The sequence below is a fragment of the Sminthopsis crassicaudata genome, chromosome 3 (assembly GCF_048593235.1).
Source record: "Sminthopsis crassicaudata isolate SCR6 chromosome 3, ASM4859323v1, whole genome shotgun sequence".
Taxonomy (NCBI): domain Eukaryota; kingdom Metazoa; phylum Chordata; class Mammalia; order Dasyuromorphia; family Dasyuridae; genus Sminthopsis; species Sminthopsis crassicaudata.
The window spans coordinates 328,561,368-328,585,979 of NC_133619.1; the positions used below are offsets into that span (position 1 = coordinate 328,561,368).

The 24,612-nt window shown below is 37.5% G+C and overlaps 2 protein-coding genes and 1 pseudogene across 2 annotated transcripts in view; 2 read left to right on the forward strand and 1 right to left on the reverse strand.

The window, feature by feature from the left end:
• The window catches only part of RABL3 (RAB, member of RAS oncogene family like 3), a 67,749-nt gene extending 66,801 nt beyond the window's left edge, over positions 1 to 948 (reverse strand). Inside the window, exon 1 of the mRNA XM_074301344.1 lies at positions 617 to 948. Coding sequence (XP_074157445.1) covers positions 617 to 662 — 46 coding nt within the window. The 5' untranslated portion in view covers positions 663 to 948. The remainder of the gene's footprint in view (positions 1 to 616) is intronic.
• Positions 913 to 24,170, forward strand: GTF2E1 (general transcription factor IIE subunit 1). The gene is made up of 5 exons (XM_074301343.1): positions 913 to 1,041; positions 4,738 to 5,217; positions 15,238 to 15,439; positions 20,437 to 20,678; positions 23,192 to 24,170. Exons 2-5 carry the CDS (start codon positions 4,743 to 4,745, stop codon positions 23,614 to 23,616), a joined length of 1,344 nt encoding a protein of 447 aa, XP_074157444.1. The 5' UTR covers positions 913 to 1,041; positions 4,738 to 4,742; the 3' UTR covers positions 23,617 to 24,170.
• Positions 18,990 to 19,364, forward strand: LOC141561559 (small ribosomal subunit protein uS14-like; annotated as a pseudogene).
• Positions 24,171 to 24,612: the final 442 nt, after the last annotated feature.

Consider the following 24,612-nt stretch of genomic DNA (forward strand, 5'->3'; position numbering starts at 1 on the left):
CAACCAATAATAAGTGCACAAATTCAGGTATAAAGGTAGGTTCGATCCTCCCTTCCTGACTTCTGTGGCTTCCTTTGAGTATCTATTACAATTCTGCCTTCTACAGGATAGGATACCTTCCCCAAATCCTTTTAATGCAGGGCCTTCTCCCTCGTATTTACTACTTATTCTACTACTATACTACCCTTCCTGTTACTATTTATTCTATTACTATTATAGCTTTGAATATTTATTTGCAAGTTGTTTCTCTCACTGAAAGCTCCTTGAGGACAAGGGCTGCCTTTTGCCTCTTGTGCTGTCTCGGGTGTGGCTACTATCTGTAAGCACACGGATCCCCTTTCCCAAAACTTCTCCATAGGCGTTTTAGAAAAAAGGAACAGGAAAAGCGAGGCACAACTAGGGGTCGGCCAAAAACGTGGGCGCTCGGGAGAGGGAGCCCCGCTCACACAACCCAGCTCTCTAGCTAGGCCCGCTGGGAAATGTAGTTTTCCGTTATTCCGGAAGTTGTTTGGCTCCAGCCGAAAAGCTTAAAGTTAGGAAGAGGAGCCATAAGGAAGAAAGCGAACTGTGGGAACCCCGGCGTGGTGGAGAGCTGAGAACATAACCTGACACTCACCTGAGTCCCCCAATACGAGTACCTTCACTCGATCAAGCGACGCCATCTTGCCGTCTCCGGTTGACAATAAGCCCTTCCCGGTTTAAGGCTGGTTGATAGAAAACCTGCTAATCACAGAGCTTGTGTGACCAAGGCACCTCCCCATACCGCTATTTCATTGACTAATGGGAATAGGACTTCTTTTTTCCAGCGGCATCGATTGGTCAGGTATATCTTTACGAGCAGTCTTTCCTGGGAGGAGAAAAGCGCCTGTCTGAGGCAGCGGGTGGGCGTGGCTGGGGTCTGGGGCGTGGCTAGGAGCGGAAGAAGGGCTGTGCGGTAGGCCCTAGACAGCGCCGGCGTCGCGCTGGTGATGTATTTTGTTGTGGACGGCCCCGGGTTCACCTGGTGAGCGTGGGGCTCCCGGCGTCTGCCGACTGCTTCTGGTGAGTGGGGCTCTCTGAGCCCCGGTTTCTCTAGCGCACCAGGCTTTCCCTTCCTCCCCTCAACCCCCTGGTGCTTCCCACGTCTTGGTTCTCTCTCCCTGCCGCCGGACTTACTCCCCATGGCCCCTGTTCCCTCCGGGGCCCCTTCTCCTCCACAGTGTGCCCCCCGGGGCCTCACAGGGCCCGAGCCGGGAGGGAACCTCAGCCCTCCCGGAAGCTGTGTATTAAGGGCCTGCTTCGTGGGAGGCGCCGGTCATGCTCCCTCCGATAACAAGAGGAAACTGAGGCTCCCGAGGACAAGGTCGCCTCGGCAGGGTCTCGCCGAAATGGGCATCCGAGCCCCGAGTTCTGGGGGCTTCCAGTTCTGACTGGGCCGCGTGGCCCTTAATGTGGAAAGAGCAGGGTAAAGAAGCCCCCTAGGGTGGAGATGGGGGGCTTGGCTGAGCCCTCAGTCATTCGAAAAAGTTAGTGAATTCCGCACCACGAAGCGTGAAATTGGATTGTTAACTCCCCAGGGACCTGTTTGGGGCCTTTCTTATCCTGTCCCATTGCGGGGGCCCAATAAACACTCATTAAACTGACATGATTGAAGGATTAGGTCGATAATCTATTTATTAAACACCTAAGGATTTAATGCTGGAGTAAAAGGAGGCCCTGCCCTCAAAGAGCTCCTCTTCCAATGGGATCAGCGCGTAAACAGCTGGGTACAACCCGGTGGAGACGGGGTACTTCGGCAGTGGTCTCCGGGAGGCCTTCTTGCAGAAGGCGGGATTTGAGCAGAGATCTGAAGGAGACCTGGTTTACTAGGAGTCTACGGGAAGGGAGCGTTCTAGACTAGGGGCGTACAATGAAAACACTGGTAGGGAGATAGGAGGCCGCCGTCGCTGGAGGGCATGGAATGAGTAAGTTCTAGTGCTCTGTAGGTGCCTTAGTGCTTACGGTGCTAGGCTCTGGATGCTTGGTGAGAAAGGGAATTCCCAGGATTACACAGATTAGAAAGTGCTTCAATTAGATAAAGCTTTATATTTTTAAGGGTTTTGTTTGTTTGTTTTTTATTCTATGGGGGTTAAGTGACTCGCCCACGGTCACACTACTGTAAGGGTGTGAGGCCACATTGACTTTGGGTCCTCCAGACTTCCGTGCTCTATCTACTGCGCCACCTAGCTGCCTCTTAAAGTGCTCACACTACTCCAGGCCTTAGGGTAGCTAGACCTTTATTTCACAGTTGACTTGCCCAGGGACACGCAGCTACTTGACTATCTGAGCTGGGATTTGAACCCAGCTTTTCAGGCTGGTGATATATCTGCTACTTCATAAGAATGTGCTAATTGTCACAAACAATCATGGAAATAAGACAAACTTTTAATAATCTATTGGTATGAAAATAATATGCTTGAGAATCAATTGACTTTTTAAAAAATCTCTTTTACTCCTGTCCATCTGTGTTGTCACTTGTGGGGGGCGGGGCAGAAGAGGCTCACTTGTGCTGAGCTGTGAAGTATTAGCCTATATTTAGACAGAAGTGAAGAGATCTTGTAGATGAAGAGAACCTATGAGCCAGAGCAGGAAATGGGGAGAAAGTGCTTAGAATGTGGAGTCATAATTTGTTAATGTACTGGAAAGTGGTGTTGCAATTGAGATAACTCGCGGCGAAATTATCCCTTCCCCCACCCTCCTTGACAGCTGTGCTAACCCACTCAGTGGTGAGCCAGATTTCCAGAAAAGAGCTGACTATGTACTACTTCCCCCTGGATTTCACCGAGGAAGGTTAGGGGCGGATTTTCTAATCTCCTGCAAGTGTATTCCTCAATTATTCAAGGCTCAGTTCAAGGTGTGGCTCTTCCATAAGACCTTTATTGATTGCTATAGGACTCTTTGAGCCCCCTTTCCTATTAACTTCCAAACAGTTTCTGCCACATAATTTAGCTCTAAATTATCTTTTATTGTCTTGTTTTGTTTATGAGTGTGGTATGATGAAATGACTTATTCAAGTTTTATGAGCAGGAGGTATCGTGTTAGCTGTGCAAAAACTATATTCCTTGGTGCATGTGTAGATTATGCTCTTCAACTTTTTGTAGATGTGGAAAAGTAGATATGAGTTGAATTTATTCTTCAGTGACTTCAAAATTGTGTTGCTAACAGCCACAGACTCCTTGGTGGTGGTGGTGGGTATCCTTGGTCTAGACTAGCTGTTCTCATCTGGTTTCTTCAATGCTCTATTTGTTCATGCAACACTTCAGGGTTTGTAATGTTGAGAGTCCAAGCTCCACTCCTATTTGTAGTGAAAAGCATTTGTTATGAGAATTTTTTAAAATGTCTTTTCCTTTTTTCCTCACTCTAGTTTCATTCTTAAATATTCTGAGTAATTTTGCTTATTTGGGTCTCTTTCCAAACTTTCTATAAGATTATGTTTCTGTCTACTATGTCTTATGTTTTAGAAGATAATAATAGTCTTCCCAGTTCACTAAGATATTATAAAGTGAGTTTGTTCCCAGCTAGCATTTCTTTCCACTAGGCAAGGAAATTAAATTTTTGAATAAGTAAGGCGATTTCTAGGCTCATTTGGTTTATGTGATCATAACAATTGGTTCATATCTGATGGCAATTCAGTATTCAGTGTCAGTGGTTTCCTTAAATAGGTCAGGTTGGAGTTGTATTAATTGAATCCTACTTATTTTTGTTCTAGTTCAGTATTAGTGTTGATCTGTAGACTATAACAGGGGAATAGTCTGAATGTATTAACAGTAATAGCTAACTTCTAGATAGTACTTGAAGGTTTGTAGAAACATATCTTGTTTGTGAGATATATAGTTATTCCCATATTACAGATTAGGAATTTTAGGCCAAGGGATTTACCTGGAGTTACATAGCTAATATATTGTTTGAAATAGGATTTGAACTCTGGTCTTCTAGATTACATTGTGCTTCTAGATAATAGATTGAAAAATGTCTCACCAGTAATAAGTCATTTTCTATCTCCTAAAACATACTCCACTTTTCATTTTTTTTTTTGAGGGGGGGAGGGAAATGAAACTCTCCTACTCTAATTTAAAAACCTTTGTTCTTTCTCCTTGTCTTCTACACCCAGATTTGCATTGAAGTTACCAGGTTTAAAATGAGATACTTAATTTAATATTGAATATGATAGCATATAGTTTTTTCAGAGCCACTTATCAAGGCCTTCATGGGATTTCTCTCTTGTAGTCTTTGCTGCAGATGTTAATGCCACAGTTATTTTAATGGTGGTCCTTTCACAAATTCTGTTTCTGAGCAGTGCAGTTTGAGATGGCTAAAAGATATTTTTTATTTTTAATGTCTTTGTACATATGTACCTTTATCTTCCTGCTTTTACCACTGTATGTCTCTTCCCTCCCCATATATATATATATATATATTTATATATATATATATATATTTATATATATATATATATATATATATATATATATATACACATACATTTAAATTGCTGTCTCTCATCATACCCCAGTTTAAGTCTTTTGTACATGTGCTTGAAAATATAAATGTCAGGATGTGTCAATGTGGGTCTGTTGGGACTTCTTCACTCACTTGTTGGTCTAGCCCTTCTTTGGAGCCATTTGTTTCTTCCATATGCAATACATCAACAATTGATTATTTCTAAATTTAAGCCAATTAAATTCTTAAGCTTAGATTAATTTTTCTTTCTTAATACAGGATATATGAAAAGTGCTGGCTTTCTGCATAAAATGACTGACCCAGACGTCCTTACAGAGGTTCCAGCATCTTTGAAAAGACTTGCTAAATATGTGGTACGGGGCTTTTATGGCATTGAACATGCTCTGGCCTTAGACATCCTGATCCGAAATCCCTGTGTGAAGGAAGAAGACATGTTGGAACTGCTGAAGTTTGATCGAAAACAACTCCGATCAGTTCTGAACAACTTGAAGGGTGACAAGTTCATTAAGTGCAGAATGAGAGTAGAGACTGCTGCAGATGGCAAGACTACTCGCCATAATTACTACTTTATAAATTATCGTCTTTTGGTTAATGTGGTAAAATATAAGCTAGACCACATGAGGAGGAGGATTGAAACTGATGAAAGAGATTCCACTAATCGGGCTTCTTTCAAATGTCCCACTTGCTATAGTACTTTTACAGACTTAGAAGCCAATCAGCTCTTTGATCTTGGGACAGGTAAGATTGTGCCTATTACATAAATTTTCTTCTCAAGTTATCATGTTTTACAATGGAAGGTAGTTATTTTTAGGGGGGGGAAACATTTTCCAGAACACAGAACCATGTTTCTTTCTCTTACCTTTATCTTCCTGCTTTTACCACTGTATGTCTCTTCCCTCCCCATATATATATACACATACATTTAAATTGCTGTCTCTCATCATACCCCAGTTTAAGTCTTTTGTACATGTGCTTGAAAATATAAATGTCAGGGTGTGTCAATGTGGGTCTGTTGGGACTTCTTCACTCACTTGTTGGTCTAGCCCTTCTTTGGAGCCAGAGAATATAATTCAACTGAAAGCTACAGAAATTGAATCTTCCTTTTTCTGGATCTATTTGCCTTTAGTCCTTTTCAGGGACACCTTCTATCCAGATACAGGGTTTCTCTTACCCTAATACTAGCAACTAAAGCCCCACTTAAAGAATTGAATAAGACTCTGAAGTCCAAGTACTTAATGAGAGATTGGGAAGGAGAGGGGAGGGAGGAGAGTTGTACACTACTGTGAGAGAGCCTCTACATAAAATCCTTCGTTTAACAATGTTAGAGGGGAGAAGACATCAGAAATGTCTTGGATACAAGTCACACCAAGAGGGGAATTTCATGTTTTCCATTTAATCACAAGAGAGGGGAAATATTCCATGAAATTGGAAAATACTTTTCTTCTATCCTAAGATAACTGGGGAGACACAGTTCATTTTATCATGTAGAGGATGGGTGAAGTAACAAAATTCTGTAGGCATAGCTTCATCTTCATATTTTATTATTATTCATATAATCATGGCAAATGAAGCTTTTGATCTTGTTTTTTCAATAAAGATATTGTTCACAAATTTTTAACCATCTGACAACAGTAGAATTAATTAAAGAGCTGTAAGAGTTAGGAAATTAGGAGATAATTAATAAAAAATTCCTTAAAATCATTTGAATTTCAGAACATTCACCACTTCTGCAGACAGCCATTACCCATGGTCTTTTAAGATTCTTGTCTTGAGACTGCCTTTATCTATCTATCTATCTATCTATCTATCTATCTATCTATCTATCTATTTAATATTTGTTAAAGGACATTTCTGGTGTAGAAACTTGTAGTTTTTGGAATGTTGTCTAAGAAATTCAGGGGCTTACCCTTGAAACAGGATTTTAACCAACCTCTTTCTAACTTCAAAGCCCCTCTCACCTCCCTCCATCTGCTCTCTCTTTGGCTCTTTGGTAAAGGTAAATGAACAAATTTTATTTTTAGGATCTAAAAATGCCACTTTTGATCTAGAGTATATACAAAAGCCTTTAATAGAGAATTTATGTGCAGAAGATGTGCACAAATGTGCATTTATGTGCAGAAATCTGAATTTAAAAACAGGTAAGTTAAGGTAATAGGATTATTTGTTTCCTTTTGTACTCCCATAAGTACGTTTTAAATTGATTTTTATAAAACTTGCTTAGTATCACAGCTATTGCATAAATTGAGATGTAACTGTATACTGTATTTAGCATACTTATAATATAGTTACATCCAGTTTTAGTCTCACTCTATACTTTAAGAATGTACAAACTAGAAAATCAGAAAAGAGCAATAAAAATGGTAGTTTGTGAAATGTGTCTTTGGGGTAAAGAATGAAAGGATTTGGATTTGCTTAAACCAAATAAGGCTAAGTGATGTCTTTATTATTTTCAGCTTCATATATACATATGTATTCATGTGTGTGTCTGTGTATAGATATACATGTGAAATATTATAATTGAGATTATTGATTAGTGTTTTTAGAGGACCAAATAAAAGGAAATAGAATAGTAGATCTTAGATGATTTGATTTAAATTGTAAATCAGATGTGATTTCAGTCATTATTAATCCATAATTATTTAATCATTCCTTTTTTGACAGAATATGACTATGTTTAAGAATAAAGATGTAGGTTTCATTTTTGGAAATTTAATCATTTTAAAACATTGGTGGGAGGGTTCCTCTCTTCAGATAAATTTTATTCTGTACTGTACCTGAAAACAATTATTAGTTGAAATAGATACTTATTAAATCATTTAGATATGAGCAGTGCCAGTATTAATGGGTAAGTTGGGGACATTTAGGATCTAAACTTTTAGACAAAATTAAGAGCCCATGAGACAAAGCCCTATATCTTTTCTAAACTTTGTAATTCTCAGAATCTAGTATAGTGCTCTCTGAATACAGTAGAAGCATAAATAAAACAATACATCCTTGTTCTTTTTCTTCTAACAAGATGTATGATTTAATAATGTTATGCTCTTTATCTTTTAACTTTTTTATCATGAGTGTGGATTTTTGTTGGTTTTTAAAATTAAAGTAATGTTTAAAACCAGGTCTACCTAAGAAATTGACTAGTATGGTATGTAGCACCTTGTTGATAGGAAAAGAAAAACAGATGCTGTATTGTCTTCGCCAGTTCCTAAATTCTTAATCCAAATTTGGAATAATTTTGTCCAAAGGAAGAAAAGAAAAAAGCCTTTCTATATATGAAAGACTCTATTGTCAAAAGCTGAACTACTACTTTGTTAGCGTTTGGATCCCATTTATTTAAATACCTTTTAATTATTGGTATGTGTGTCAAATCAGGAAGTATTTAAAATGTTTTCTATGTACAGACACTGGAAATACAGAAAAAGGCAAAAAAGTTCCTTTTCTCAAATAGCTTACAGTCTTATTGACTGTATGTACAACTTGTACAAACAGCATATATACTGTAAATTGGAAGTAATCTCAGAGGGAAGCCACTAAGATTGAGGACAGGCAAACACTTTGTAGAAAGTGGGACTTTGGCTGAGATTTGGAGGAAGCCAGGAAATAAAGATGAGGACAGAGAAGATCCTAATTATGGGGGACAGTGTAAAATGCCCAGAATTCAGAATTGGGAGACAGATCACTGGATACATGGAAGAGTATAAGACAGAAGACTAGAAAGCTGGGAAGGGGCCAGGTTTGAAGGGTGTTGAAAGGCAAACAGAGACTTTTATATTTAATCCTGAAGACATTAGAGCACCTAAAGTTTGTAAACTTCTGGCTCACTTTCTATATAGTTCTGGAGTGGAAAAAGTCACTTTTGTCATTTTTTATTAGGCTTCCTGTTACTTCTTTGGTTTTGCACCAATTCTAGGCTTTTGCCTATGTAGGTATAGAATTAGATGATCCTCCTCTGTTTAAATAGCTATGTTGGCTAGAAGTCTGCTGTAGTTCACTTTTTAAAAGAATTTAAATTAAAAAACAGATTTACACTTAATTACAATAGTAATTATTAAATTAATTAATAATTAAACATGTTTTTATTTTTATTCTAATTTTTGCTGACTTAGCATTTCAGTCAAGTTATATATATCTGTGATTCAGAAATGATTTTAACATCAATAACTAGTTAGTTCTTGTTTAAAGTATGTTTTTTTTTTCCTTTTGGAGATTAAATTTAGTGTTCATTATGCCTGATATTTTCTAACTATTCTTGAAGAAAGCAGTCAGTATTGTTTCATGAAGTAGTTCACGATATATTAGTCTGGATCTTGAGGTTTCCAGATGATATGTAAACTGAAATTTCAACTCTTTACTTTCTTGATTGTAAGCCATATCTTCCAACATATTCTTAACCATCCTCCCCACCCTTCACAACAGAACCACTGTTATTGAAGTGTATACTGATTTAATTTAGAGTCTTATCAGATTTTTTCATAGAATTAACCTCCTTCTCCTCTCCAGCAGATGTCGGTTTAAAAGTTATTCAGATTATTTTATGCTCATTATGAGCACTGTAACCTGAGGTAGCCAGGGTGCCCATGCAACACATGATAAAACGAAGCCTATTAACTCCTTATAATTCTGAGGAGAATGTACAAAGCCATTCCATGATTTCTCTGTATCTTCCTTGTGTGCTATGGATTTTACTTGGAATGAGGAAGCCAACTTTTAAGATGATTCATTTATTCTAGTAGAATTTTTTTAATAGAATATTTCAGTGTTTGGCGTTGAAATTAAGCTATTCTCTTGAAGGTTACATGTGACTTCTTAATTACAAAATTCAATGACCTTTTCTTGTCTTCATCATTTTTTTTTTCCCTATTATTTGACTGAGGATCTATTCCTTTTGGATGATCTCTTTTCCCTGTTTCCATAACTCCTTCCTAAAGTTGTTTTCTGTAATTCTACTTCTATATCTTCAACTGCCTATTAGATAGATCCATCAGAACTTTAAAGTATAAATATGTTCAAGATTGGCTCCCAAACTCTCCCGGATTTACTCACCTTCCTTACTTCTTTTGATGGTACCCTCACACTCCATTCAACAAGTCCTAAATCATCTTTAATGGTTTACCACTTATTGGAAGTGTTGAATAAAGGATTCAAACAAATTGTGATTATTTGAGGTTTTTTCCATCTCTGGAACTCTGCAAGATTTTGAAAGAGGAAATTACAGGAAGAGATGATCAAAGAACCTAGAAGGTCATTTAGACCCACAGGTAGAGGAAAAGAAGAGACTGCAAAGGTCAGTTAGAAGGACAGCTTAATATCACAATTCAATACATTTTCAAGAAGAATCATGGGATTTAGTATTGGAACAATTCTTTAGAGATAATCTTGTTTAGCTACTTCGTTTTGTAGATACAAAAATCAAAACACAAACAATTAAATGATTCAGAGATCCAGAATTTAAACTCATAAAATGGTCAGCATTGAATCACTACTAAGTCTCCTGGATTTAGTAATTATGAGGTCATTATTTTATTAAATTGGATTTGGAGTAAGGTTTGGATAATGAAAGGGATCTGAAACCAAAAAATTGTCTTGCTTATTAAAGCCTAAAAATTCATTTTCTATGAATTATGTTGATTATAAATGAAAATCAATATATTGAGTTCATTCTGGATTTGTAATATCAAAGATGAATTAGTAGTTTTGTACCCTTATGATGATACTGTAGAAACTCAGTCATTCTTCTACAGATGCAAAATATATTTGTTGCCAGCTGAGAACACTAACGTGCTAGTGGAGAATTTTATTTATATGCTCTATGTAAATATTAAAGGTTAGAAGATAAAGAGAAAAGATTTATTTTGCCATTTCCATCTTACTCTTATCTTTCAATCATTTAAAAATTACTTTTAAACCTTCCTCAATAGGGTTTAAGCCTTGCATGAGAAAAATAATTCAGAATGGTAAAGAGTAGGTAACAGCTTGAATTGGACAGCGCCTAATCTTCTGAGTAAAGTTAGTACACGTTCTGAATTTTGAGTCCAAGCAAGTGTAGGCCAAGACTTAGCCTGCCTGAGTAATGAAATTTCTCAAGACTAGAGTAGGCTGAGTTAAAGTAAAGTTAGGTGCAGAGAGCAGCTCACTTAAATGCATTCTCAAAACTTTGGCCTTTCATGATAACAGGGCACATTCCTAGATTTAAGTAACCTATTAACTAAGATGCATTGATAAGGTTCTGAACTTGGACACCATTCAAAACGGAATAAAGGTAAGGCTAACTGCTCTATGATAATGGAGTAATAAAGTCTGACTTAAAATATTTAAAAAAAAAAAATGGATATTACTGTCTGTTGAGTGATGACCCAAACTTTCAAGGTCTGATAGTTCATTAGAAAACATTGTGCAAGAAAATTGTAGAACCAGTTGAATCAATAATGAAAGCAAAGGCATCATATAGTCATTTCTGTTAGTTGGAGATTTTAGATAGATTGCATGAATGAATTCCACAGATAACCTTGAAGTGAGTAGTTTTTGACACAATTTCTATCACAGGTCAGTTTTCTTTGCCTTTAATTTATTCTGTCCATTTGCTGAAGGAATTGCTAAATGCCTAGTCATTCCCTGAGATTTTCACAAATAGGTAATTAAACCAAAAGATTTTGAGGAATTATTGATTCTCTAGTGTAGGGGTTGGCCACACTTATGGGCCAAATCTGGTCTACCACCTGTTTTTGTCTCAAAGACTACAAAAAAAAAAAAAAAAGCTAGGCAGTGGGTCGGATTTGGCCTATGGGACATAGTTTGCTGGCCTCTGCTCTAGAAACAATATGAAGAAATACTGTTTAAACCAATCAAGGTGATGTAGTAGAGAGAGGAGAAGCAGCTTAGCTCCTCCCAAAGAAGCTCTCAATACTAGACTAATAATCAAAAAAAGAGAAATCTCCATGAGTTATTTTTTCTGCAAAGGATCACAGATTGGATTCACAAGCAAATGACAAGTTCATCAACTGCGAAACTGGAATGGGCCAGGATTCCTTTCCTCCCTTTCTCTTCCCTCCACATCCCCTAACAGAACAATGCCATGGCTCTATTGCTCTTACGTTCAGCTGCAGAAAAAGATCATACAAAGCCCTTAAAATCTAGAGTTCCAATCCTGAATAATGAATAAACAAATAAATACAATTATTATGATAGACAGGAAAACTCAAGATACCAACCTAGAAGGAAATAACTCTAAAACATCCACTGGCATTGCCTCAAAGAAAATCATAGCTTGTCCAAAAAAAAGTGATTATGATGTTAGAATGAAATGAGATACCTGGAACAAAGAATTCAGAAGAAAATGAGAGCAATGGAGGAGAAATTTGAAAAGAGAATTAGCAGCTTAGCACAGAGGTACAAAACAATATCCCAAATAACAGAATCCCTGAAAATTAGAATGGGCCAAACAAAAATTTATGACTTAGTGAGATGACATGAAATATTAAAACAAAGTCAAACACACAAAAAAAATCAGTTATCTTATATTTAAAAAACAAAAAAACCAAAACTGATCTCAACAACAAATAAAGGCGTGATAAATAACTTAAGAATCATTAGAGTACCTATTAAGTGTCCCTAAAAAGAGAGAGCCTTGGTATTTTCAGTAAATCATGAAAGAAAACTGCCCAAACATATATGGAACCCAAAGACAAAGTAAAAGGGATTCACTGATCACCACTTGAAGGCACTGAAAATTTTCCAGGAATATAATAACCAAGTTACAGAAATTCCAGATCAAAGAGAAAAATATGCTGTCAGTCAGAAAACTTTCAGTACCAATTAACCATAGCTGTGATAATACAAGCTTTAGTAGTTCCCACTATGGGGTAGTAGAAAGTATGGAATATATTCCAAAAGATATATAGATCTGTAACCCCGAATATGTTCATCTCACACCTATCAAATGAACATAAATTAACAGATTTGAAGATTGCCAGAAAATAGTTGCAAAATTGCCAAAAAATGCATTGATAGCATATAACTTTGGTTTGCTGTGAATTGGTAAAATTATTTTGGAGAGCAATTGGAAACTATTCCCCAAAAGTACCTATACCCTTTGATCCAACATTACCATTATTTGAACCACCTTCAAAACAGTGAAAGAGAAAGGAAATGGTCATGTGCATGTTTTAAAATTCTTTTGTGTTACAGGAAATGATCAAAAAAATTAGTTTCAGAAAAACATGCATAAAGGAGATTTGTTTGAATTGTGTCAGTAAAATGAGAAGAATCAAGAGAATGATTTATTGATAATAAGAATAGAAAAGTGTTTATATAGAGCTTTAAGATTTTCAAAATATCTCATTTAGCCTCACACCAATCTTGGGTTGATGTTCTTATCTTCATTTTACAGTTGAGGAAACTGAGACACATGAGATTAAGATTGCCCTTTTGAAACAGGCAAAATGATAATATCTTTATTTTACAAATGAGAAAATGAAGTTCAGGGAAACTCCAAGGTTATAAAGCCAGATTAGAATTTAACTCTCAAATTCTTATTCCACTATCATATGCTACTCAGTTGAATGTTTTGATAAGTGCAAATGTATTGTGCAAGATCAAGACTTGGCGTGATAGAAGTCAATTATTGAAGGTATCATTTGGGGAGCTTGTTTTCGAAATAGGCCTTAAAAGGATAGATTTGAATAGGAAAATAAAAAACAGCAAGTCATTTCAGGAGGGATAAGCAAGAGACACTGGGACAACTATGTTAGATGGAGAGAATGGGCATTTGGCAGTTACAACCACTAATTTTGAGTAGGTAGAGTAGGCCGTGTTATAGAGATCCTTGCTTGGATGTTTGGGTAAAGAATTTGGATTTGAGCTTAATCTTATTTATAAACTACCAAGTGGGCTCTTGAGTAGAGAAGTGATATTTGTAAGCAATACTTTAGGAGAATTAGTCTTATGACTGTGAGGAGGATGGATGGGAGTGGAAAAAGACTGAAAGTAGGCTGGAATTAGGCAAGAGGTAATAATATGGGCCAGTACAAGTTAAGGTGTCATAGTAGAAAAGGGCTACACTACAGATAGCAGGATGTGATGGCAGATTGTGTCTAAGGGAATAAGGATTGGGATGACCTGAAGTGGGAGACTGAGTGTGAAAAAATGTTTAAGATGAATTTCATAATGGTCTTAATTATATAGAATAATTAAGCCATTTTTTTTACTATAAAAAGTCCATAATATTGATAGTTTTATATTTAGTAATGTCCTCTTTTAGAGTCTGTTATCTTAGTTCTTTTCATTTATTTATTTCAGTTGCAAGGGTCAAATAGATTTCGCTGAAATATATGGAGTAAAACATGACCATTTCTAGTGCAGTTTTCTCCAACCTGCATGTAAATGGGGACTTTTATGTTGTTAAAAGGGAAAGGTAGATTGTAAAGCTAATTTATTTCATTCTCTTATCAGTTAAAGTACTGGCTTCCCAAATTAATATGTCTAAGTTTATAGTGAATAGAATTATTGAATTGAGAGAGACCAAAATCTAGTCCATCCCATCCATTATACAATTGAAGAAACTGAAGGGCAGAGATTTGAAATGAATTGTTCCTTGTCATACAAAATTTAGCGTCAGAGCCTAGACTTAAACCTGGATTTCAGTTATTTTATTCCGAATCTAGCCTCTCCCTTCATTGTATCACAAGTCTTCTTTTCCCTATTTAAATACAGCTTGCATCAGGACCTAAAACCAGGACAGTAATTAATCATTATATCTGAGGCTCTTGGGCAGTGATCCCTAGTGAGGGTGTGTTAATGATTTTTTACTACTTGTTCCATATGTGGTCACCACCATTCTTCAAGCACTCTGAAACTGTGGTAACTTATGACCTTCTGGTTTCCTCTGTAAACAGTATAAATGTGTGGTGGTGGTGGTGGTATTCCTTTCAAAGAGCCAGATGTTTGACACATTTAGATAAAATTTTATTGAATTCATTCATTGGAACGTCCTTATTGTTAAAGTGAACAGAATGATGCATCATTGACCTTTCACTAAACCACAAAAATACAAGATTTGAGTATGCGTATTTATAAACTTATTTTTTAAATTAAGGTTAGGGAAGTAGGTTTAAAGAATATATTGGAATTTCAATAAAATACTACAATGGGCAGAAAGAAATAACGGAAGAAAAATTATTTCAGACTTCCTAAGAGTATAAGGAAACAGTTGTATGCTTATCTTTGATCCTGTACTGTGAACCAGAAGAGTACTTCTTAAAAAATAACTACCATATTCTGATTTGAACTTTCTGGTTCCCTATATATGTGTCATCTATCTTATTCATTTGAAAGTTCAAAGAGAGGGCATTATCTTGGTCTAATTACTCTTTGTGTTTCATCCAAAACCTCCCTAGCGCAATACTCTGTACAGGGTAAATACTAATGAAGTTAACATGTCAAGAACCTTGTGTTAACACTTCTATTAAAAATAGCTAACATAAGTGGAAAGGCTTTAAACATAAGAAATAAAAATGTAGTAGTATCCTAGAAAAGTATTTTCCACATTCCAGTGAGATTTATGTGTAGTTGCATAATTGATGTTTCTTTGTGCGGTTAAATACTACCTGTGGAATGAATGTCTGGAAAGGAAGGTACACTGGGGGTGGAATTTAGTTTTGAGTTTAAAATGAACCCAAATATTTGCTTCTTTTTGAAAATGTTACCACAGAGAGAGTGATTGGGTGGCTCTGGTTCACTAATCATAAGCTTTTGTTGTCTGTGTAGGAATTTTCCGTTGTACCTTTTGTGAAGCAGAAGTGGAGGAGGATGAGTCAGCAATGCCCAAAAAAGATGCTCGAACAGTTGTGGCAAGGTTTAACGAACAGATCGAGCCCATTTATGCCCTGCTACGAGAGACTGAGGATGTTAACTTGGCCTATGAAATCCTTGAGCCAGAACCCACGGAAATCCCAGCCTTAAAACAAAGGTGGGTTATGAGGAGTTATGCCCTTACCCAAAGGTACTTTCATATCTGTCTTCAGTGTTTGGACTTCTGCACCTCTAAGAGACTATCCTTCAGGCATTAGATCACTGATTTCTATTATAATCTGGTAAATCTATAATCTTCTCAAAGTAGGTGAAGCCATTTGAAGCCCCCAAGGAAAAGTAGAGATAAAGAATTAGTTATCACTCACAACAGGGTTAAGGATGGGAAGGAAGACCTAGCAGAGAACTGATCTGATTTGGAGACTTAAGGGAGATGATGTGGAACCAGATAGCCAGTGATCTCTCATCTGCCAATCTCCCTGTAGCATCTGATATTGTTGGTCTTCTTTGCTGACATTATATTAAAAAAACCAGGAGTTAGAAATGGAAAGATAGCAGTTGTGGTCTTAGAAAAGAATTCCTTTTCTCAGAGGTATCACTGGTAGTGGTAAAGTGTAGCCATGTTTGTGGGTGTGCAAATTCTAAGAAAGAATGAAGGGCATTGTGGTTGGAGAATTTGAAGAATAGGATCATTGTGGGTGATAGTCATAAAGAAGGATCCTGAGTAATGCCTGGGAAGCTGCATGATTTCCATGGGAAGAGCATATTGTAAGCTTCCGAGGAGGTGAGGTCATTAAGCAGTGTTCTCAGAATGGTGGCAGAGGAGCTGCACAGGGACTTAAGGATTTGCTGATGGCCCTGTGGCTCAGGTGGAGCTTTAGGAATCAATTTCCATAGAAGAAAGTTTCAAAAGAAGTAATATCAGTTTAATTCCTGGAAGGGCCCCATGTCACCCTCCTCCTAAATCCTAATGCCTCCATCCTTTTTACCCTTGTTTTGGGTATCACTTACGTCTTTTCTCAGCCTTGGCCCAGTTCCCTCCACACAAAACTTTGTTCTTGAACCTTTCCTCTTTTTTCCACTGACAATTTATCCCTCCCCAGACCGGAGGCCTAGGTTATTTCTATCACACTGCCTTTGCTACTATCTATGGCATTCCAGTTCTACTGCAGAGAGCACAACTCCATTGGGCTGGCCACATTGTTTAAATGCCAAATATATGCTTGCCAAAGAGATTATTTTATGGAGAACTCACATAGGGCAAGTGCTCACAAGGTGGTCAGAAGAAGTGATACAAGGATGCTCTCACAGTATTGCTTATGAACTTTTGAATTGATGATTTAACATGGGAGACACTGGTACAGGACTGCCCAGCATAGTGTGTGCCCTCATCAGAGAAAGTGCTGTGTGTGCTCTTTGAGCAAAGCAGAAGTGATTGAGTTCAGAAGAAACGTGAGATGTACAATGTTAGAGAAGCCAGCCCAAATGTTCAGAAGGACTATTTGTGTCTGACCTCTGGCAGAGCATTCTGAGCTCCTGTTGGTCTGCTCAGTCTCAATCAGGCACACTGTAACTTGACTCTAATGTCATTTTGGCCCTCTTCAAGAATGAAGGACAACGACCAATGTGCTGTTGAATACTGTTGGTGGTAGTGTTAAAACCATGCTGGCAGGGTAGTTATAAATTCATTGTTGTCTTCAACTAGGTGTTCACTACAGTAAGGAAATCTTTTTATTCCTCCCCAGTTTATTCTCTTTCTCTCTCTCCTCACAGAATTTATTCCAACTATTCTTTTCTTTCCTTAATCACCCACACTACTTCTGCTCTCTTAACTGAAGACTTCACCTCTTCATTTACTGAGAAAATTGAAGCCTTTTAATTCCAGGAGTTCTCCCTTCTCTCCTTTTCTTTAGGCTCAAATAATGATATAGCTCTTCTTGTCAAGGCTAATTCCTCCACATATGGCAGCGATCCCCTCTCCTATCTTTTCCAATAGATCCCCCTTCAGGCATTTTCTTTGTAAACCTCACCTTCAATCTCTTCTCAACTAGTTTCTTCCCTACTTTCAACATGCTCAAGGAGAGTTTCTACTCCTGAGAAGCTAATGGTAGAGAATGGAAGGCAGTCTTCAAGGAGATGACACCAGCAGCTTGTAGGAAAGCCTCTTGAGAAAGGTGGAGGTACTTAGTCTGAGTCTTGAAAGAAGTCAGATTCTTAAGAGTCCAGGGTGAAGGAAAAGATATTCCAGGTGTGGGAGACACCTAAAGTAAGGAAACGAAAGCAGCAGACAGAGCTTCATGTGAAGAACACTAAGTTAGCCAGTGTGGCTGGATTGTCAAGTGTGTGAAGAGCAGTGATACGTAAAAGAGGAAGGTGAGTTATAAAGAACTTTAAATGCCAGGCAACTTCACATTTAATCCTAAGAGGGATTAAATGGACTGAGAAAGAAGAAACTTGAGGCAGGGAGACTAGTTAAAATGGTAGCTTTGAGTAGAGAAAAGAAAACATGTTAGAGAAATGTTGACAAGGTATAAGAGACAATATTGGGCGGGGAAGTATGAGTGAGAGGGTCAGGAAGGCATTAAGGATGTAAATCTGGGATGTTAGGCAGAGGGGTTGGTGTTGGGATGAATGGGGTAGAAAATAAGGAGTTATGTTCTGATCATGTTGAGTTAGAGATGTGTTTTGAGACATCCAGTTTGAAATACCCATTTAGCAGTTATTGATGCATGCCCTGAAATTCAGTAGAAAGACTAGGGCTAAAAACACAGTATAGGAATTATCTGTGTAGAGATGATTATTAAGTCCATAGGAGCTGATGGACTCAAATGAGAAAGTGTAGAACAAAAAGAGAAGAGGAGGCAGGACAGAGCTTTTCAAGGGCACTCACAGTTTTGGGGTGTGCAATGAGAAGGGAGACTGAGAAGGAGCAATGAGACAAATAGAAGGAAAATCCAAAACGAGGCTTGTCATCAAGACCTAGGGAGAAAGAAGAGGCAACAGTCAGAGAAAAAGGATGAGAACTAAGAGAAGGCCATTGGTATATCAGTTTGTATTGATCGATAAGATAGGAAGCCAGATCGAAGAGTATTTAAAAGAGAAAAAGTGAAGATATCCAGGTATACATAGTTTTTTTGGTTTGTTTTTTCCAAGAACTTCAGTTGAGAAAAAGAGAGATAGGACAAAGATTAGTGATTAATCTCAGTGTAACAAAGACATCAGCCCCCAAGCTCCTCTTGTCTCACATATACACAGAATTCAAGGATGATAATATATGTATCTCTTTTTCTGATATTTTAAGGTTTATAGAGTGCTTTACAAGTGTCATCTCATTTACAAGCACACAAGGTCACCACACTGGAAGATTTCCATCACTCCTAGTCTATTCTTCCAAATTCCTTGAATGCCAAATTCATCAGTTACTGCTTTTTACCTTAGCAAAATTCAGTGCAATAAGTATTCATTGAATAGCTACTACTTTAAGGGACTGCTAGAATAGATGCTCAAGGAGCCTAAACAAATAGAGCAAGCAAACAAACCGATAATTGGTATATGATAAAGTGAAACTAATGTAAAAGCGAGGTACAGGCTAAGTGTTACTAGAACTTGAGGAAAAATTGTTCATAGGGCATTAGGGTATGTGTTAAGGTGTTAAGGAGCACTTCATGGAAAAAGTTCCATCTGAGTTTGGCTTCAAAGATGGAGAAGAGGAGGGTCCACTCATTACATGACAGACTGAGCAAGGAAGGGTTTGAACAGAGTGAAGAAATTAATCCTTTTTAGAATACAGAGCTTTTGGTCTCCCATCTTTAGTAATGGCACCATGGGTCACCAGCAGCTCTACTGGAACCACAAGTTTGGCCAGGGGTCTTGGTTATGCCTTGTCTATTCAAACTGGCATGGCCTCATCTGCAAGTACAACCTGAACATATGCTGCCAATGCTTCTGGCATTAAAGACATTGGCTTCGTTAAGTTGGACTAAATATTTATGGACCTCACTTCCATGATTACTCTGACCATTAATAATTACCATTTTGGATTCTGGACAATTAATTGATCTACATACTTAAAGATCAGTCTTACTGCGCATACTATACTAGTTTACATATATCATTTTAAAAAGTCATCCTCAGTTTAGATTTTTTTAAAAAACACATTGGAGAAATTTACATAACATTGTAAAGATACAATAACATTTTGTTTAAAAATATCAGGGCACAATATGAGATGAGACAGGTAGATAAATTGGAGCTAGCTTGTAAAGAATTTCCAACAGTAGACTCAGAAGATTATATTTTATTTCTGAGGCATTGGAAACTTGAAAATTTTTTAAAGAGAGAGAAGTAACAGCTCTCGGCCCTTGGCCAGCAATTTGGAAAGAATTAAACTAGATATAGATACATTGGAGGCATAAAGACCATTAAGCTATTCCGGTAGTCTAAAAAAGAAAAATTGAGGTTCTGAGCTAGTAAGATAGTAGTGAGGATAAATAGGAGGACACACATTAGGGTGAGATTGCAGGGTTAGAGACATTAGGATTTAGTAACTGATTGAATATTTGACATGAGGGGGAAGAGTGAAATATGAACCAAGACATTTAGTTAGAATTTTGGGGGGCAATCACTGCAGCTCTTGAGGCATTCTGGTCAGCTTTCATGCTTCATTAAATGAACAAAGACTCTGGTTCTCTTGCGAGTATAGCCATCAACAATATACTGAATTAAAACAGTCTTCATCTCTTTAATCTTTTTTTGTAGTGGAGGGTGTAGTATTAGTGTAATAAATCTTAGGGGCAGAGTTTGCTGGATTTCTAACAGTTGCCTTTTTGGGTGCTGAAAGCAATGGAAAATGAGTGGGGTATATCTACTCCCAGAATCCAGTAAAGAGCAACTCTCAATAGAACCTCCAAACCCTGTGTCTGACCTGCTTTTCAGGCATCATTCAATAGAAAGGTTCTCTTCAACTTAAAAGATTGTCATAAAAGGGCTGTAGCAGTTGACCTCCAGCTTTACAGTAGCATCTCTTAGATACCTAGCATCTCATTCCTGTCTCTTGTCTACTTTTCTGGCAGTGTTAATGCAATGAGATTTTCATGGATTTTTTTTGTTTTTGTTTTTGTGGGTTTTTTTTACTTTTTTCCCTCTGGTTTTACATAGCAAGGAACGTGCTGCTGCTGCTGCTGGAGCTGCTGGCCTTGCAGGCGGACATCACCGGGAAGCTTGGACTACCAAGGGTCCGTCCTATGAGGATTTGTACACTCAGAATGTTGTCATCAGCATGGAAGACCAAGATGATCTTCATCGGGCAGCAGCTGAAGGGAAACCCAACAAAGAGAGGCCTATTTGGTTGAGAGAAAGCACAGTCCAGGGAGCCTATGACTCTGAAGAAATGAAAGAAGGTAAGAGGCTAATATGCGTCTCTATCTTAGGAGCAGCTGAGGATGTTTGCCTGCACGCTTGTATGGCCTCATCATTGATGTCTTTTGCTATGTGCTTTTCAAATCAGTGAGAGAATGACACATTTAAGAAAATTTATGCAAGTGGCTATAATAGCAAGTGGGATTATTTACTTATATTTAAAATCCAGTTTAAGAGAGGAGACTGTACGGCCCTGAGTTTGATTTGAGATTTTTTTGCTTAGTTATGGGTAGCACTTAGTATCAGAAACATTTCTTTCTTGATCTAAGTCTGCTGAAGTTATTTATTTCCCATTTACTTCTTACAGAATCACTTACTAATGTACTTTCATAGCAATAACTAGCACTTATATAGGGCTTTAATATTTGCAAAGTACTTTACATAAATTATTTGATCCTCATAAATACCCCAGGAGTTAAGTACTATTATTATCCCCCTCCTATAGATGAACTAACTAAAGCAGACAAAAGTTAGGTGACTTGCCCAGTGAGGTTGAATTGGAATTCAGGTCTTCATGACTTAAGATCCAGCACTGTATCCACTGTCCCAGCAGGCACTTTTGATCCATACCAAATGTGCAGGACAGCATAAAACACAGTTTAAGAGACATCCAGTAATGGTCCAATCCAATAAAGCTTGGAAATTTCATACTATAGTAATTTCCAGACAGGATACATGGTTAGTAGCAGATAGGCTGAACTTGGAATTAGAGAGTCCTGAATTCAAATTTTGCCTAGCTCTAACCCTGGACAAATCCCTTAACCTCTCTCAACATCAGTTTCACCTCCTGTAAAAGAGGATAATAGTACCTACCCTCACAGTATTGTGGTAAGATTCAAATGAGATAACATTATAAAGCTTTGCACACTTTAAAGTGTTAAATCAATGCTAACCATTGTTATTGGTATAGTTACCATACTGAGATCTATAATTCAAGAATGCCAGTGGCAGATACTATGTCACTAATTATAAAGTTATTAGAGTTATTAGGGTATTGGGGTGCCTTTTGGTCTGGGAATGAGATTAACACACATCTGTAAGGTGTCCCAGAAAAGCAGTGCTGTGACTAGAGATTTCTGTACTTCTGGCAGCATTTCACTTGATTCCTGGGCTAAATGACCATTATTGTTTATAAGTAACTAGAAATTACCTCCTCCTTCCCATAATGACCTATTCTTTCTTTAAAAGTATAGACAACTCGAAAGCAATCCCAATATTTGGACAGAAAATGCCATCTGCATGCAGAAAGAAAACTATGGCGATTGAATATAAATCAACAAATGCCATGTTCACTGCATTTTTTTGTTCCCTCTCCCATGGTTTTTCCTTTTTGCTCTGATTTTTCTTTCCCAACATGATTCATAAAGCAATGTGTACCAAAAATAAATAAAGAGAAGTTTTAAAAAAGAAAAGGTATAGACAAAGACAGAGAGGTGGTGTCTTTCACAGTATGACTCTTCACAATGTTCTCATTTTACTCGGAAAAGAGTTCCCTTGACAACTAAAATTGTACTTCATTCCAGCTAACACTGTCTTTCCTACTGATCAGGTCAGCCTTAACATTAAGGAGCCTGATGAACAGGACCAAATTTTAAGTTGTTGAAGTCTTCAAGGCCCTTTGAGGGATTCCCTACAATCTAGCACTTACCCAGACTCCTTTCCAAAATGTTGGAGTGACTAGTTAATCTGATAGATTAATCTGTGCTTATGTGACCATAAGAGAAGGCAGCCCCTTATTCAAGGCCCTCCTAAGCATTGGGTGTTTTTGACATGGGCCTGTCTCTGTCAGCCAGTACAAAGAACATTCTGCACCAGGCAGTTGAAGGCTGTGCCCTGTAGGGTTTTATAGCACTCCTTAAATCATATTGTATAGATGGGTGCTTATTTCTTGCAATATGTACAGCTGGTCCTGAGGAATGTTCAAAAATTGGCACATCTGAGCAATGACCACATTTTGAAAGCAAAGAGTCATTATACGTGAGTCATTAGGCATTAGTGGTGTTGGGAGAGCGACCTATTTTTAAGGCTGCAAAAGATAAATCAAGTTCTATTGATAGACATTTCAAGTTTTCAGCTGTACAACTATTCATGAGCTGCCTTGATACCAGCTTTCTCATTAAGTATTTAGATATTTATTAGTAATCTCAAAGGTAAATAATACAAGTATCTTTCCACTCAAACTTCAATTATAAGAAAAATTTTCATTATTAATGAAGTAGAATATTTGTGAGGAAATTCTCAAAGTGATAGGATGGTGAGGAAAGCTATGCTGTTGATGCTGCACTGTTTGGGAGCACCCTCTGTGTAGGAGAAGCGCTGGGTGTTTTGTTGAGAGTCACTGTTTAATCCCAGACCACTCTGGGGCCTTCTCTCCATTTATAGAAGAGCTGCTGTCTCCTTTTGGAAGGCAACTTACAAATTCTAGACTTTTCCCAGGTAGTGGGCTCATAAAGGACTTCTGAAGGTCCTTATTGTTTGTATTTTCTTTTTCAAGGTGGATTAGACATAGATGCTTTTCAGGAACGAGAAGAAGGCAGGACGGCCCTGGACGATAATGAGGAGGTCATGCGGGCCCTCCTCATTCACGAGAAGAAGACGCCTTCAGCGGCAGTTGGTTCAGTTGGGGCAGCTGCTCCTATAACTACTGCAAATGGCAGTGACTCAGAGAGTGAGACAAGTGAATCAGAAGAAGACTCTCCACCTCGTCCATCTGCGACTGTTTCGATGTACCAAGAGGATGAGGAAGAGGAGGAGGAGTTTGAGGAGGTGGCAGATGATCCAGTTGTCATGGTAGCTGGACGGTCATTCTCTTATAGCGAAGTGAGCCAGCAACCTGAGTTAGTAGCACAAATGACTCCAGAAGAGAAAGATATCTATATTGCAATGGGACAACGTATGTTTGAGGACCTGTTTGCATGAAACTTCTCCTGTGTCTTCCATGTTGGCCAGATCAGAGAATGTATTTTTCAAAATAATTCCCAATATTTAGTCTAAAGAAAATATTCATCTCACAAATCAGGTCAAGGGTAGGAATTTGATTTTTAGTGTGCCAAAACAGAAAAGAGGAGGATGGAAGGGAAGAAGATAGAATGAATTTTATACAAACCGAGAAAATTCATTCATCTGTTACCACAGTATCAGTATTTCTACTTTTTTTTTTTTTTTGCATTATTTCTTAACTTGCTCATATCTCTGGTACCAGTATGGATTTTGGTTTTCGCAGACTTGTTTGTCAAAAAGATATTATGCAGCAATTAGTTCTGATATGTAGCATGGCATTGTTTCTTAATGCAGAGTTTTAAACTTATAAAAATATGTAAAATATATATATATACGCATATGTATATATAAATATAAACTTTCCTATAGGTGCCTATAAAAGTAGTAATTTTTGTAACACTTTCTCTTACAATTTTTCAAAATGTCATTTTACAGGCCTTTGTGGACAGTAAAGATTGTGTTTCAGAATTTGACCCTATCAGAAATGATGTTTCATTTACATAGGTGAATGTTAGAATTGAAAAACTATTTTCAAAATATTTTATACCAATTAAAATTTGTTATTGCTAGTAATGTAACACCCAGGGGCAAGGGTTCAAACTGATATTTATCTCCTTTAAAAATAAAGTTTTCTTTAAAAAATGTTTTGTTCAAGGGTAAGGTCTTTATTTTCTATTATATAAACTAATATCTGCTAGGTGCCTTTCTTATTTTCATGTGTTAAGTGCTTTTCTGTTCTGGGGTGTTGTTCCTGCAATGAAATTGCTGTTACAGAAATAACTTTCCTTTATGCTGTGATGCACCTGGAATACCTTGGCCTTTAAAGCTTGATGCTTATTAAAGTTTTCATTTTAATAATATGGTAAGCCATTGCTAACACTTGAAACTTTTAAAAACTGTCTAGTTCCCTGGAAA

Coding starts and splice junctions, on each gene's coding strand:
- GTF2E1 (XM_074301343.1), top strand. CDS start 4,743: ATGAAAAGTGCTGGCTTTCTGCATAAAATGACTGACCCAGACGTCCTT. Junction 5,218..15,237: donor GCTCTTTGATCTTGGGACAG/GTAAGATTGTGC, acceptor TTGTCTGTGTAG/GAATTTTCCGTTGTACCTTT. Junction 15,440..20,436: donor ATCCCAGCCTTAAAACAAAG/GTGGGTTATGAG, acceptor GGTTTTACATAG/CAAGGAACGTGCTGCTGCTG.